Raw genomic sequence first — 16,930 nt, 5'->3', positions numbered from 1 at the left:
CACACTTCACTTCCCAGGGATTTTTCTCACTATTCCCGTACAAAATTACAGGAAATCCAGCTTGTCAACTTTTAATCTTTATGGAGCAAATAACCATATCTGGGCAGCATTTTCCTATTATTTTGTAACTAACTGTTATCAGCTAAAAAAAAAAGTAACCCAACCCATAATTTTTCACTTTTAAAAAGAAATCATATTTTGTGCAGGACATCCATGAGTTTATTATAAAGACAAGTTTATTTGTACAGTGGTATTCACACAGACACAAAGGGCTTAAAAAAACTAACCACAAAACAAAATGAAAAGACATTAACAGGGTTTAGTTTGTCTGAACATCAATTTTCATTCATCATAAATGTCTCCAGAGATACAGATGAACCCGTTAGAGTAATTACTGTACTGTAATGTGATGGAGGAGTTTTTACCTTCAGCTAGAGTTACACTTTCTTCTAAATGAGATGTGATTAGTTTTAATCAGATTATTAGTTTGATATTACGCTAAAGTAATTTATGGAAAAATGCTTTCTTTTCCTTTATTTGCATTGTGGGATATGTTTATTGTATTTAGGATCCATTGATTAAAAGAAAACACTCTAAAAAGAACTAATTACTTGCTGGAAGTGTTTCTTTTGAACTTTCTGGTAGGTTTTTATGTATACACTGTAACTGACACAAATTTTAACACACAAAACATACATTTTCTTCCATACAAAGTATAGCAAATTCATTCAGAATAAAATTGCATTTTTAAGAAAGTGATTCATCGGTTCATCATTATTTTCTTCTCAAAAATTAAAAAAGAAAATCAAACAGATTTTTACTTGTATTCCAGGAATACCTAAATTTATTAGAGTTAACTGTTAATACTGTTATTTATTTTATAAATACTCTTTGCCCTTTGCAGTGTCTTTGTTACCGTCCCTCTTGCCCCTCATGCAGTGAGAACGAATGTCCCGATTTGGTTCTGCCTTGGAGGTCCATCTCTGTGTGATTGTTCAGAATTTACATCTATAATTTCTCTCTGTACGGGTGAATTTTAGCTTCTTCCCTCTGGTCCGAAGTTTTTCAGTCCCAGGGTGCTGGACTAAGCTTTAGAGAAGCAACTTTGTTCTTGTCGCCATCACTGAGCTGAATAAGAAGCCGTGACATTTTATTTCATTTAATTTTATTGATCCTATTTCTTAGCTGTATTTATTATCATAACTTATCAAATGCATGCTCTAATCCTGGTTTCTATCTCAGAGATTGCTTTTATTGTTTGTTTTTTTTAATTGTGTTTTGATCTATTTTGATCTTATTGCAGCTTCTCAGCCCTGCACCACGCCGCTCTGACCGGCACCACCGAGCTGCTGTCGCTGCTGCTGGACACTCAGGCCACCGTGGACATCAAGGACGTCAACGGTAAAGGCGGCCGCTTCCCCCCCAGAAAAAAAAAAGAAAAAATCCCTTCAAGTTAGTTGTGGTGAAACTTCCTCAGCAGCTTTCCGACTCACTCAGGAAAATGAGTTTGACCCAAATGAATAAATGCGATTGGCTTTGAAGTCGGCCGGCCATGCAGCCGCGGCGGAGCCGCAGCGAATGTCTGAGGTTTGGAGTGGCAGGCGTGCAGCGCCCATTATGTCAGGTCACACATGGACTCATTGAGAGGTTAAATTCAACCTCGCTCAGATCCACGGTCTCCTGGATGGGAAGGAGGCAGGTACAGCTACTGTACCATGCTGGACTCCCAAAGTCAACAATACCATGAACCACCCAGCAGAGAACGATGTTAACTCCTCCTGCCTTAATAACTCCTGAGTGGAAAAATGAATCCAGACATTCTCAAACTGGCAACTTCTCTGTAGGAAACTGGTAAATTAAAGTATTTATTATTATTCCTTCAGGTAAACTGAACAGAGCCAGACTTCTTAGATAGGTTTGTGTTTGTTTCTTCATACTGAGGCTCATTTTGACATATATATTATATATTTCAGACTTGTGGTTAAAGTGGCACTCATTGCTGCTTCTGTCCACACTGGAATAATTGACTATTTGGTGTTAAATGTGTCAGCTTAAGTCAGGTGTCCCACACAAACCGTGCTGCTTCCTTCTCTTAAAGTTCTCATCTTTTCAGAGATACTCATCTGAAGTCACATTTATTCACTGAGATAATTCCCTGAGAGAAGCCTCATTTACACAACAGCGTTTTCAATATGTGAAACTTTTCTGGATCGAAGATGCAAAAGTGATGGGTTTTCACTTGAAGTGTCACCTAAACAGGGTCTAAAAGTAACTACAAAATCACATATCGACAGGGTACTTAGGTTGGACAAATGCAGATTTCTCTGTCCCGTCTCATTGCGTCTGTCCCGTGTTGTCTCCTCCACCTGCAGGCATGCGTCCGCTCCACTACGCAGCGTGGCAGGGGAAAGCAGACTCCGTCCTTCTGCTGCTGAGAGCCGGTGCTTCAGTCAACTCCCCATCTCACGACGGACAGATCCCATTACACCTGTCTGCTCAGTACGGACACTACGAGGTGGTACGTACTCCATGTGGGGTCCAGCTCATTAACATAACCCCTGATTTTAACATTAGCCCTAAAAACAAATCTCTAACTTCGAGAGAAAAAAAGGTCTGCTTCAGGTGTAGAACAAGGGGCTACCCACCCACGCAGCCCCTTGTCACCGGCCTGGGGCAAAGTTCCAAGGCATTAACAGTCCTCCAGTTTCAGTGAAATCTACCCTCCTTTGTGTCTCACCTGCTTTTGTGTCCCAACAAAAGGAGCAATGCCATTAATGCTCTGACACCAAGTCTTACACAAGAGTGTGGAAGCGGTGAGCGCACACATTCCTTTCCTGGAGACTCACAGGTTTGTCTGAGTGTGTAAATGGACAGATACGCACACCTTCAACCCACACAACACATCACCGATACAGCACTGGTGATCCTAAGCAGAGGTCGTCGCCCCGGAGATATCGTATGATCCCGTCCTCTGTTCGGAGAGACAAAACATCAACACACACGGTGCCGGCGTGTCGGGATGATTGACAAATGAGTGTTCACCAAATACTGGCTGATATCACTTACGCTCTCCTCTTGGCGCCCTCAGTCGGAGATGCTGCTGCAGCACCAGTCCAACCCCTGCCTCACCAACAAGGCCAAGAAAACGCCGCTGGATTTGGCCTGCGAGTTTGGCCGACTGAAGGTGCGTTACGTCAAATGCAGGATAAATAAAGCTCCAAATGCAATGATATGCTCAGCATATAAACCCATGTTTCAATCGGGACGATGCTCATCATTTTTGTTGCTGCATTTTGCGGAGTTTTTGAAGTCACACCTCAAAAAAAATGGTCAACAAAGATGAAAAAAATTGACATTCAAACACACTTGATGTGTGTCTAAGAGGTGTGAGCACACAAGAAGAGTTTGCAGATAATAGCTTCCCTGTATTTTTACACTTGTTCATTGACAATGATCATGTTGTGCAGATTTTTTTTTATGGGCATTCACAGACTGATTTTCAGAATAGCTGTCAGACAATGGTTTTCACAATTGTTAACATAACAAAGCTTTTTCTGAATTATTTTCACAGACAATGACCTTTGGAATTGTTTTTAGATGATGAAGTGTTTGTTGACAGTAGTTTTCTGTGAAGTGGGAACAATATTTGTATGTCTTTGTTAAAGTCATGAAATCACTTTCAATTATAAGACGTTGGATCATATTAAACATGAAGCTTTGGTGAAGTGAGCAGAGTTTGTGCGGAGGAGAAAACCAAGCTTCAGTGGTTTTTTTGAGACTCTGTACCGTTAAAGATATTGCACATGGCAGTGTTTTTCTGATCCGCTGCCACATTGATGGATAAGCCCGGCTGTGAGACGTATAGCTGGAGCTGTAACTCAGAGTGACACACAGGCTTGTTAAACGTTCTTGGTCTGGTCTGAGTTTGCAGTTTAACTGTGAAAGAAATGGAGGCTTTAGGGTTGTTGTTGTTGTTTTTTTTGTCCCACACAGACTCTGTGGTATCTTTAGACAGCTGCTGACGACTGGATAAGCCTCCGTGTGCCGGGTTAACCCTATATTTGAATCATCCACAGTATACTATTTCAATGGGCGACCCGGGTTAAACTTGGCTTTGCATATATACATTATTTATGTTGCTGTAATTCCCGTCCTGATTCTGCCAGCTAATGCTCGGTGGTGACTTTTCTTTAGGTGGCTCAGTTGCTGCTGAGCAGTAACATGGTGACAGCTCTGCTGGAAGGAGAGGGAGGAGGAGGAGGAGGAGACAGCCTGGACTCTTCCTCCACCACCCCGCTCCACCTGGCTGCCAGGAATGGACACAAAGACATCATCAAGTAAGACGATTGCCTGCTCTTTCGTCTTATGTAGACCGTGGCCGCCATATTGGATGAGGACCTGCTTTGCCCCCAGTGCATTCACAGTGAATGAGGAGATTTCCTTATACAAACAAAAATAGCTGACTGAAGATTACATCTTAGGCTTATTCTGATTGGTGATCAGATGTTATACTCCTGATTTAGATGATCATTCATCGATTTTCCTACGGATGTGATGGGAACTTTTTCCCTTTGATCAGATTCTTTGCAATTGAGTATCGGTCAATCATGGCACTTTGTTGATTGAGCTTGATGATGTAGATGTTGCAGGGATGAACATTGAAAGATCTTTTATCAAAACACTCTTCATTTCACTTCTCTTTCCTTTTGAAAATTGCTGAATTTCTGGAAGACACTGTTTTGTACTTGTACACGTTGCCACAAAGAGACTTCTCACTTCTCTTTAAAAACTAAATCACTTCTTGTACAATGAAGACATCTTTAATGAGTGTAGAATCAACCAATCCAATGTCTCTGTAAGGAGCTTATGAGTTAATCCCACTGTTTGTCGAGTCTCTTATTTAAATGTTGGTGCGTTTACAAATCCTCCAGGAAAACGACTGTTTTCAAGTGAAAACACAAAACCTTTGTTGCGTTTTGGGTGTCCGTTTACACGACAACGGCGCTCAGAGTCACTGAAAACACAACTTTTTGCTCTCAAGGAGGAACTCTTTGAAACGGACACCGTTTTCAAAATGTTACTGAATAAATGCAACAATTTTTTGAAAGAGAATGTAAAAATTATGCGTTTTCACTTGAAACATTGACGTCTAAACTGGGTCTTAGTTCAGCACTGGCCTGTTACACACCTTAATGCAGAGACCTGCTGAATGAAAGAGGCTCACTCTGTTGCAAGATGGTTGTTTGTGCATTAATCCCTGCAGCCCTGCTGCACAGTAAACATATTTAACTTTTATTTAATCAGCAAATGTTATATTTAAATGATGTACTACATACAGTACGTATTTGTACTGTAACTTCTGTTACACATGTTGTGTTTTCCACTCAGTGCTTTCCGTGCAGCATATCTGTATAAATATGTGTGTGCTTATCCAAACAGCCCCACCCTGCTAATGCTTCCCATCCTCCCCTGAATCTTGCAACACCGTTTCGCTCCACGTCTTTCTTCCTCCTGCGCTGGCTACGTTTAAACCCTCCGACGCAAACAGAAAATTAAAGTTTTACTCAGTTTACTCAGCAGAATTGTGGCTGTGATCTCTCACTTTGGGATTTCGGTCTCTTCAAAGGCTGTCACGGCAGACGTCCTCACACTACGTGAGGAGGATTTCCAGGTCTGATTGGGAGTGAGGCGGCGAGCACCGGCGCACTCAGACGAGCAGGAGATTAGATTATGTGCCAGGAAAGATGGGGAGATTTCTGTTGTTGAATTTAGCCTGGCATACGGATGTGTTCTCTGTTTGCCAGAGTCTCACAACAAAAGGTTTTAAAGAGGACCTTTCTTTGCGATCTGGAAACCATTGTAGGAACCTGTGTCATTTATGTCATTTATATATATATATATATAATAATTGATGTAACATGACGAGTGAGACAGACATGAATCTCAGTCTAAGTCTCCCAACCTACAGCTTCACTAGCAAATTAGCTTTCTGTGAGCTATCACTTGATCATCATCACTCATGCTGGAGGACATTTAGAAAGCTTCTATGTTGTTTCCATCTTCAAAACCTGACTCAACCTCCTCCTCTTCCTCCTCCTCTTCTTCAGCATCCCTACATGTGGGCCTCTCACAGAAGCATGGATTTGTTAGCCTGCGTGCACGTGGGTGGAAGCGTGTGCGTTGTGCGCATGGCTTGATGAGATGCTGCAGATGTTTGTAACAGCTGAATGGATGAACGCGTTTCTTTTTGACTGGACTCCTGCAGGCTCCTGCTCAAAGCCGGCATCGACATCAACCGAGCCACTAAGGCGGGCACGTCGCTCCACGAGGCCGCCCTCTACGGGAAGACCGAAGTGGTGCGCCTGCTGCTGGACGTAAGCACAGAGGACACTTCAGTCCGCGCAGACTTTTTTTTTTTTTTAAGAAACACAAGTCTGTGGGCTTCCAGTGGCTTCGACCATCGTTGTCATGTAAACTGGCCCCCAAAATGCAACAAAGGTTTTGTGTTTTCACTTGAATATGTCGTGCAAACGGGGCCTGAACGTGCATGTTTGTGTTTAGGCCGGCGTCAACGTGAACATGCGCAACACTTACAACCAGACGGCTCTGGACATCGTCAACCAGTTCACCACCTCCACGGCCAGCAGGGACATCAAGCAGCTCCTCAGAGGTCCTCACACCTCAGCTCGAGATCTCATGCTCTTTACCTTTTGACACATGCTGTGTTCATGACAATACTTCATGTCGTGGTAACGAGTGTGTGTGTTCACTTTGCAGAAGCTTCAAGCTCTCTTCAAGTCAGAGCGGTGAAGGATTACTGGAACCTCCACGATCCAACTGCACTCAACTTACGGGCCGGAGATCTCATTATGGTACTTTCATTTTAGGTTTTTATCTTCTTTTGAACAGCGATTTTAAATTAGAGCTGAGACTGTAACGCATCCATTCTCATCGAATCATTACAGGGAAAATAAATTCACTTTTCATTGGAAAACCTAAATGCTTTTTTTCCCCTCCGCACACAATTCACATTAACTCAGTGTATTTTAATTGTTCTTTTCTTGCTGGAAATCGGAAATCGAAAAAAAGTCCAATTCTTTTTCAGTTTCGTTTTGATTTTATGTTTTCAAGGCACTTTTTGTAACAGCATATGGGGAAATGCTAAACGTGTAGCCATGAGCTAACGTTTACAGCCAGGTTGGTTAAATACATTTTAGCTCAGCGGACACATACAACCCAATTTCATCCACTTTCATCTTGAGTGTAAACGGGCCCTTAGATCGCTCCCAGACGAGGCTCAATATGAATCGCCCATGAGTTCCCATGAGGTTTAAGCGGCAACTGAATCCAAACCAGGTTTGCAGTGGAAGAAGTTTGATGTCTGACTTTAAAGGATCCGCTGCTCACGCCTCGGTGTCAGATACCACGGGGAGGCTTTAGATTCCTAGAAGAGTCCTCGTTCTGGCAGCATATCAGGCAGGTGTTCTCAATGGGTTTTCTGTGTCTGTACGTCACATTGTACGTACAGTTAATACCTGTGAGGTTTGAACTCCTGCCTATGGATCCAGCTTGAGACGCTTCTCTCATCTCTAAAGTCAGACCTCACAAACGGTATCAGAGGCTTATTTTGATCCCTTGATGTGGGAAACAGGTCACACAAACACTTCCTAAACATGTTTATTCCATGATTTGGATCTTTCTCAACAAGAGGGCTGGTTTATGTCCTTCCGTATTCTGAACAGAGTCCATGTACACTGCTTCTGATCCATACAGTCAAATTATACTGAACATAACAATTGTGCATGTCCATACCAATGTTTGTATACTCCCATTGTTTATGTTTACAGTGTATCTGCGCATATGTGTGTTGTTTCATTACAAAAACAAACAACAGCACCCACTAGTGTCCCAACATGAAAACTGCATCATTGTAGCATTTCTATCAATTTCGTCTAAATGTACATCAATTTTAAAATATTGCTGTTTAAACACAAAACTTTCTGAAAGGAAAACACAAAAACAACATGTCGGATTCTGTGGAACAGAGGGAGAAAAAAAAGTGGGCTAGAGATGAATAAATAAGTAAATATGTCTGATGGTCTTGGCAGCGTGAGGCGAGTGAATGCCGGAGAACTCTGCTTGGAACTTTATATTAAAAAAACAAAAGAAAACATTTGTCAGTTTGGATTGCTCTGGAAGTCTCACATCACGGAGTCACAGTGAGAATCTTGTATTCGCTTCTCGTACAAACACACGTTGGGTTTGATTACAATCCAAGAGCTGTGCAGCCGAAGCTGCGAGTGTTTGTTCGTGATGTTGTGGGGTAATTTGTTGTGCTGAGTGGGAAATCACAGCAGAGAAACGGGCTCAGACTTGCTGCTGTCGCTCTTTAATTACCACCTTGTTGCCCCCCTGCTCCTCCTCCCCTCACACACGCTTTGCTTTTTGATATCTTCATACGTGACATCTCCAGACTCTTGTTGGAACTCGTACACTCTTGTGTGGCGTCCTGTCGGAAAGCGGCCGTGTTTTTTGTAACACTCGGGCTGTTTTCCCCCCCCGACTCCTCGTCTTCCCCCATGACAGTCTTAAAAAAGTAATCGAGGCCTGCTTAGAGGTCATCCGTTGTTGCGATCAAACTTCGGTCCTAATTGGGTCATTTGTGTGTGTCAGGTCCTGGAGCAGCACTCGGACGGCCGCTGGAAAGGCCACATCCACGACAGCCAGCGGGGGACGGACCGCGTTGGTTTCTTCCCCCCGTCGGTGGTGGAGGTCCTCAGCAGGAGAGCAGGTAGCTACAGAAGCTACAAATACTTCACTTTCACATATATAGAACCAGTAACAACATAGGGAAAACCCAGCTTCTCCATATGTCTAAGCACAGGAAACAGTATTTTTCTTCTATTGAGAACAAAAACTCACCTGATATCCTCGTCCTCTGGTGGTCTCTTTTAAATGCTGATGAAAATCTATTGCTTTTCGTGGTATATTCAAGAACTCCTCACACTCCATTGGTTTAAAAGCTTGGTCACTCAAAGACGAAAGCTGTGAGGAGGGTTTTGGGTCTTGTCTCACATCACTATCTGAATTTAGATTAAATTAATCGCTCAGCCTTCATGTAGAATGAGAAAGGAAAGATGCTGAGTGTTGGACAAAACCTACAGCAGCTTCACTAGAAAATAGTCCAGGGTGGCTGGAACCAGCCCTAACTGTAAGCTTCATTAAAGTCTAAAGTCTAATATTAAAACTGCGTCAGCCTACGTTACTGAAACAGGGAGTTGATGCAACATGAGAGGGGCCTGATAGCTGGAAGCTCTGCCTCCCATTCTACGTTTAGAATACCTAGGAACGTCCGGTAAGGCATCCAGCACTAAGGGACTAACAGTTATATCTTTCCGACTGTATCTTTAAATGATTTAAAGCTCTAAAAGTCCTGTTTCACTGTGCCTTGGTACACAGAGGGGGCTGACAGAGCAGTATTAAATCAGAGAATTTGACCAGGGAAGAGCTTGTTAGGGGTGTGTGTCGACGTCTGTACGCGAGCGGGATTGCTGGTGTTTGCTCTGCCCGATAACTGCGGGGTTCAGCATGCTTGTAAACCATCAGATTTAATCCCTGTGAATAAAAGGAATATGAGCCTGCCGCTTGTTTTGCAGCTGTAAAGCCACTGACATTCAAACAGCGGGACGACGAGGGGTCCAATAACAGCAACACACACACACACACACACGCACACACACACACACACACACACACACACACACACACACACACACACACACACACACACACACACACACACACACACACACACACACACACACACACACACACACACACACACACACACACACACACACAAGCTCAAGCACTTCTTCTGAGTCCTCAACATGCCAGACTACACACACATACCATACACACACACACACACACACTGAGACACTCACACACAGAGACACACATTAATAGGATTACTATGGCCAGATTGCAAAGTGTCAGCTCAGCGCCAAAGCCCTCACAGTCTACGTCGGAATATTGTGTGTGTGTGTGTGTGTGTGTGTGTGTGTGTGTGTGTGTGTCAGACAAGAGAGAGTTTGACTCGAAGTGTGCGACAGGCAGCTCTGCTTATGAGGCGAACTCAGTGTTGTGTGTGTGTGTGTGTGTGTGTGTGTGTGTGTGTGTGTGTGTGTGTGTGTGTGTGTGTGTGTGTGTGTGTGTGTGTGTGTGTGTGTGTGTGTGTGTGAGATAATGTCAGCAGTGTCAGCACACAAAGGAAGAGTAAAGCCCTCTCAGTGTCGCTCATGATCTTCCACTTCCATTCAGCTGCTTCTTATGTAACTCTGAGAGGATTTCTCCTCAGTCTGCCTCTTCTTCCACATTTCCAATCAGAGGACTTTGCAGTGGAGTTTCTGTACCTGTGCACGCGGTTCCTCACGCTTCCCTCTCACTCATGCATGCAAACCTCAACCCAGACCTTTCTCCTTGCCTGACTCTAGGGGGCACTCTCTCCCGCCAAGCCTCCATGCCCTGCAGGCAGCACTTTGCATCCAGAGCCCCTCCCTCCAGCCACGGCCACGCCCCGCAGACCGACGACTCTTACATCCTGGGCTACGATCCCTCAGGTACACACACACACACACACACACACACACACACACACACACACACACACACACACACACACACACACACACTTACTCTGAAAATTCTGTAAATCTTGGTAAAGTTAAAGCTTTAGTAGCAAATCAAAGAACAAACACGAGCGCAAATAACTAGAAAAGACAACAGTTTTAAACTACAATAACTCATTTAATTGAGTATAACATTTTGATAATAAATAGTATTACAGTGATATCGAGTGGTCCCAGATGGTATGAAATAAAAAGTCGCTTTTTAATCCAAGTTGCTTAGGCAGATAAGTAACTTAAAAAAGTGAGTCATAGTCCAGGAAATACGGTACTTCGTTTCTTTTTTTGCAAGGTTAAGTTTGTACTCTCACTCATGGGAGCTTTGATAAACTGTGCTAAACAATAATGTCGTGTTTTTGCAGGTTATTGTTTGCGTTAATATTCTCAGACAAAAATGAATAAAATAAAATTGTGACATAGTCACAATTTTATCAAAAATTTCACAAAAATCAAAGAGACAAAGAACCTTCAAAGAGATGCAGGACACGCGGCAATGAAATGACCGCAGGTTGTCATTCGTTGCCGTTGGGTTCCGTCAGGTGCTGCTCGGTTCCATTCGGTGTTGCTTGGCGCCGTTAACTGTGGCTCGGTGTTGTACTTTGCCATTGGGTTCTGTTGGGTGTGGTTCGGTGCCGTCTCCCTCCCAGCCCCTCCTCTGTGGCTCCGCTCTCAGCTCTGTGTGCAGCACACGGGCCGTCACATCGAGTGTGTGTCTAAAGTGTGTGTGTTTGGTAGGTGCTCCACCGGGCAGTCAGCTCTCAGCCTCAGCTAGTCCTGCTAGCCCCACTCAGGATATTTGGGTCCTCAGGAGCTCTCCCACTGGTAAGAGTGTGTGGCCCCAAACCCTAAAACCCCCTCACCCCGTGTGACCCTGTAGACCAGCTCCGGCCCCACCAGACCCCTTTAGCAGAGCTTCCTCCCAGCTTTATCCCAAAATACTGACTTGTCCTCGACGCCCCCCCCCCCCCCGCCCCCGCCTCCTCCCCCCATTCCCAATAATCCGGCAAGCACAGTTCTCTTGCAGCAGGAGTGCGATGGTGAGTGAGCAGCCGGCCTCCAGAGCCGTTCCTCTAACTCTAACCCCGCTGATATCTCTGGGTTTTCCTTCACAGATCGCTGGTTTCCGCGCTTTATCTCTAAAACCCTCACAGTTTCTTTATCTGCTGTTGTTGCGGAAGAGATAATGCCGTTTCTAATTCGCTAAAACCCCAGTTTGATATTCCGATAAAGACTACATCATCACTTTCTGAGTGTTCAAGATACAAGCAACAGGATTATGTTCTGTCAAAATATGGAGCTGCAGACAGCGGATGATTAGCCTAGCTTAGTGCGAAAACTGCAGAATGTTACCGATGGTCCTTATTTGATGTGACCAAAATGTTTCGGGGGCTGATGAGAATCTCAAGCCTGTGTTGAGCTTGAAGCTTAAAGCTGAGGTGATTAGCCTAGCTTAGCATGAACACTTCCACTGTATGTTTACGTTGTGAACTTAAAACCTAAGAGACTGTGAAGAAACACAGCCTCATTCAATCTTGCTTTCTGCAGGTGGAAATAGTTCTGGTCTGGTTTTCAGGGGATTTGACCAGGTTGAAACTTCTTATCTAGTTTGCGTCACATTAGTCTAGTTTTCTTTAGTTTAGATCAAGTTCAGACTGGTTTCCGTCGGTTAAGACCAGGTGTTGACTGGTTTACTCTTGTTTAGATGACGGTTAATCTGGTTTGTTCTAGTTTAGTTTGGTTTGGTTTTCTATCATTTAAAATGGTTTTCTTTAGTTTAGACCAGATTTAGCCTGCTTTTCTCTAGTTTTAACCTTTTACCTGTTTTGTTTTATTTTGTTTAGACCCAGATTATTATTTTGTTTGTGTGTATTTGTGTAAACCAACTTAATCTGGCTTTCTTTAGTGTATACCAGTTTTGTCTGGTTTTCTCTAGTTTAGTCTGGGGTTAAAAAAAAATCCAGAGGTAACACAACAATCTGTGGGACACTGAAAAACCTGCCTAGAAAATGTTTAGAATAAATAAATGAATAAAATAGTGGATTGGAAAAGCCTGCTAGCCCTAATCTCTGACCTACTGGACAGCATTTGAACAATTCTGAAGAAGAATTGAGCACATTACCATATCCAGAATGTGTAATCCTCGCTAAGATCTGTTCACACAGCCTCACTGTGGTGAGTGTATCCTTCTAAAAACTGCATTTCAAGGTGCAGCGTGCAGGATCTCTTTTAAGATGTGCCGTTAGGTTGAAGATGGCAATTCAGTGAGACGCTCTTGTCTTTCCTCTACAAACCTGCAACTGACCTGCAAGGCCCTCACGGCAGCTGGTGTTTGGGTTCCTAATTCTCCTCTCCTGTACACAGCTGAGGAGCTCTTGGTATCCTGATATAGAGAGCTCCTCGTAAAACAAAGACAATAATGAATAGTTTGATGTGATCCATTAATATTCCAAACATTTTCTTAGAGATCACCAGCAGATTAGTTTTTCTTTAATTTCTTCTCGCTTTAATAATAATAGCTGAAAACATTAAACTGGGCGCTGTCTAAATACACAGCACTTTATCTGTACTTTATGCAGAAATGCATGTTCCGTTGTGGGTTTTAATGCTAAGCTAAGCTAATATCTTACCTAACCTGTTCCGACTGTGCACACAAGCATGAGATCAGCTCCGATGTTCCCACGAAGCTGCAATAAAAGCAAAAGAGGAACACTTCCTAAAATGTCAAACTAATCCTTGAAGATTAAATAGGACTGGCTCGAGTACGTTAGATCATGTACTTTACCCTCTAAATTACACCCTGCAGTCTCTCTCGTTCCTCCGCTCTCCCATTCACTGCTAAGTCTGATCTCACACTGCGACCTCTTCGTTCTGCTCTTCCTTCGGCCCTCGTTCTTCCAGGTGACAGAAACAGCGTGGGCAGTGCTGGGAGCGTGGGCAGCAGTCGTAGCGCCGGCAGCGGGCAAAGCTCGGAGAGCAACCACAAACAGAACGGGACCCAGAACCGGCACAACGCCGACCTGAACAAGGTCAGATCTGCTCACACTGCACAGATTCAACCTCATCTGATGAGCTCGGGCTGTAACCTGGAGCTGTAAATGTTTCCCATGTGCAGCTGGCGCCCTCTGCTGGTGAACCAGGAGACCACATCCACATCTCAGGAGCAGACCACAACAAACAGGCCGACGGTTGCTCAGGTAACAGGGAATTGAACATGTGCTCCTTCCATGGTCTTGATGAAACATGTTGAGGAGCACAGCACTGTTATAAGAATAACAAAAAGCTGAGGCGTGGTGAAACATGGGCTGTGGGTAAATTACATCCAAGTGTTGTTAAAACAGAGAACAAGGATTCAGGTTTTATGTTTTTTTAGCATTTTCTTTTTGGAGACATTTTTCTTGCTCTGTCAAATACAGTAATAATGGCGCTTTTTCTGTGGCACTTTAGCAGCTTCCTGCTGTCATACGCTGAAATCTAGTGGTCACAGATGGTAACTATTGGTACATTTTTGATATTTTTGATATTTGAGTCGCTTCCTAATATAAGTCACATGATCAGCCAAACCACTAAAAAAAAGTTTAGTCTAGAAATTGTCAATCACATTCACACAAATAGAAATGATCGTATCCTAACTTTTTTTTTATCAAATCATGGTAATATTAAGATTCTTTTTCACAAATGGTAAACAGGATGCAAGTTTTACAGATTTTTTTTCTTCTTCCTTCTTTCTTTACACTTTTTTTTCTCAATATTTTTAGTTGCTGACTGTTTATGTGAATCGTAATAGATATTTAAATATTATTTTTACAACTATATCATTTTTATTTCTTATAAATCAGTGATTTTATCCTGGTGGGTTTCGACCCGAATGTGGGTGGCTGGTATGTTTTTATTTGGTCGTCTGCAAAATAAACACAATAAAAATCAATGTGTCATCATCTACAGACACTCCTTTACAGTAGATTGAAATGTTTCCTCGCAAACACAAACATTTGGGGAGGAGTTGTGAATCTCCTGCACTTATTAGCATAGTTTGCCAGATATAAGGGAAAAAATGTTTAAATAATCTTCATTTTGTAAAATATTATTTACGCTCCAAATGAACTGAGTCCGAACGAATTGGGTCCAAATAAACAGAGTCCAATCAAACACAGTCCGAACCTACAGAGTCCAAATGGACAGAGTACAAATGGACAGAGTCCGAACAAACTCTCAGAACATTTGCAGAAAGGAGCGAGCTGTTCTATCCGAGCAGAGCGAGCGTTATTATCTTTCCACCTGACAGGAAATGAGCGGCAGCCAGAGAAGAACCAATAAAAGTAACATTTCAGCCTGGAGCAGCAGATCAGAGGGAAGCCGGGGGAATGTGTTCAGGTGAATCACACACATGTTCAAAGAAGGGAGGGATCAGAAGGAGGAGGAGAGGGTTTCTGTTCAGTAAAGGACGAGCAACAAACAGAAACAGAAGGAAGGATGAAGTGTGAGGCGTCCGGAGCTCTGCTGCTCTCGCTCCTCCTGAAGGGTAAGATCCTGGACACCAGGTAGAAGATTAGAAGACCATTAGTAATAAAGTGGTAGAGTGAGCAAGGCAGGGTTTATTAATTTACTAGGAAGCCTAATTTTAATGATCAGACCTCAGAGATTCATTAAATATAAACGTTTATTGTAGTTGTGCTCTTGTGTAACAGTGCTCTTTCTCTTGACACTCAATCACACCTGCTGGTTTTTATGTCTCAGTCTTTGTAGATTTTTCAGCTTTTTCTAATATCAACAAAAATATGAAACTTTTTGAAATCCTTTGAATTACAATACTTATCTTATGCTTTTGTTCTTCTTGTGTTTTTCTGTGATCTACAGACATATATAAACAAACTTAAACAAACTGGCTCTTCTTTAGTGTCAAATGATGCCTGTCAACTCACATTACAAGGGATTACTGACCCCTATTGTTAGGGACTGCCATCAGATTATACTACCATGATTTTGAACTCAACTTTAAAAAAAAAAAAAATTTGTTTGAACAAAAGCCGGCGACCCAATACATGTTCAGAATAACTGGGAGAGTCTAAAATGAAGTAATTTTAAAATATTTGAAAAAGTGGAACCCTAAAATTGGTTATGTTTTAATCTTTTTTTGTTTTAGCTCATTTGTTTTGGTCTCTGGAAAGAGGAAGAAACCACCTTTTTCAAAGCTTTCAAAAGTTTGTCTGTCACCTCGAGGCTAAATACGCCTCATGGAGGTGCAGTTTTACTGCCCCGAGAGAACGGGGCCCCTGAACTTCTCCGCAGATAACAAGCAGAGACAACTCCAGCTCAGAACCAGAGAAAAGAGCAAAGGCAGGATTAATAAAAAGTGAAGTTTACAGGTTTAAAACCTGGAATTTGTTTGATCGGGGGGAATTTCCTTCTCTGATATTCTAAACATTATCTGGGTGTTCCTGATGGGATAAATCTGTCTTTATTTCAGGTATTTAGATGAGAACATTAAGGCTCCATTTGACATGTGGTTGTTTAAAATGGGAGCGGAATGTTTTCTTTTTCAATTTCAGCAAATTAGCTAGATTAGCCAAGCGGAACATAAAAACCAGAAGTCAAGAGGAACGGGCTTCTCCTCTTGTGTTGCTCTGTTGTAGCTTTTCTTTGATAAAGAAGATGAATTTATGTAGAGATCTCTATAGAATGGGAATAAATTGTGTACGACGAGTTTCAGTCAGATTTTGATCATTTAAAAAAAAAAAAAAAAAAAATTTGCACAATAACAGTCTCACTCTGATTTGTGTCCCGAGGGATTTTTTTTTTATAGAAAAGACTTTGTTTACGAAGACAAATAGTTTTGCTTGAGGAATGTGCTTTTGAGGCCTGACGCTCTCACAGACGTTCTCTCTGGAAAAAAATGAAAGCGAGACGCTTTAAATGTATCGTCTTCACTATCTTCAACCGGTAAAATTACATCATAAAAACACGTAAGTATTAGAATTATTTTGACAAGGCGCATGTTAACTTTTACTGAATCGGGTGACTAATGGTAAACAATGCAAAGACATCAGTTTAGATGCTAATGCTACGTAGGCTAGCTGCGATCATTGACCTCTCTCCAAAAAGTACAAATGTCTTTGTCTCAGTTCTGGGAACTAAAGTTACTTTTCATAGGAAATCTTCATCATTTTGTATTTTCTTTTTTGTTTATACCCTTTTAAGAACATCCATCCTGAATCTTTGGAAAAAATTCTTTGAATTTGCTCTCG

The 16,930-nt window shown here is 42.4% G+C and overlaps 1 protein-coding gene across 1 annotated transcript in view; it reads left to right on the top strand.

Moving 5' to 3' along the window:
• Positions 1-16,930, top strand: part of LOC308106623 (CASK interacting protein 2) — a 49,545-nt gene that overhangs the window by 27,545 nt on the left and 5,070 nt on the right. Inside the window, exons 4-14 of the mRNA XM_080458474.1 lie at positions 1,304-1,401; positions 2,373-2,518; positions 3,089-3,184; positions 4,195-4,337; positions 6,266-6,374; positions 6,562-6,670; positions 6,778-6,872; positions 8,674-8,791; positions 10,497-10,622; positions 13,587-13,714; positions 13,801-13,882. Coding sequence (XP_080314600.1) covers positions 1,304-1,401; positions 2,373-2,518; positions 3,089-3,184; positions 4,195-4,337; positions 6,266-6,374; positions 6,562-6,670; positions 6,778-6,872; positions 8,674-8,791; positions 10,497-10,622; positions 13,587-13,714; positions 13,801-13,882 — 1,250 coding nt within the window. The remainder of the gene's footprint in view (positions 1-1,303; positions 1,402-2,372; positions 2,519-3,088; positions 3,185-4,194; positions 4,338-6,265; positions 6,375-6,561; positions 6,671-6,777; positions 6,873-8,673; positions 8,792-10,496; positions 10,623-13,586; positions 13,715-13,800; positions 13,883-16,930) is intronic.

The sequence above is a fragment of the Lipophrys pholis genome (genome assembly GCF_963383615.2).
Source record: "Lipophrys pholis genome assembly, chromosome: 1".
Classification (NCBI taxonomy): domain Eukaryota; kingdom Metazoa; phylum Chordata; class Actinopteri; order Blenniiformes; family Blenniidae; genus Lipophrys; species Lipophrys pholis.
This window is presented reverse-complemented; position numbering and strand designations above follow the sequence as displayed.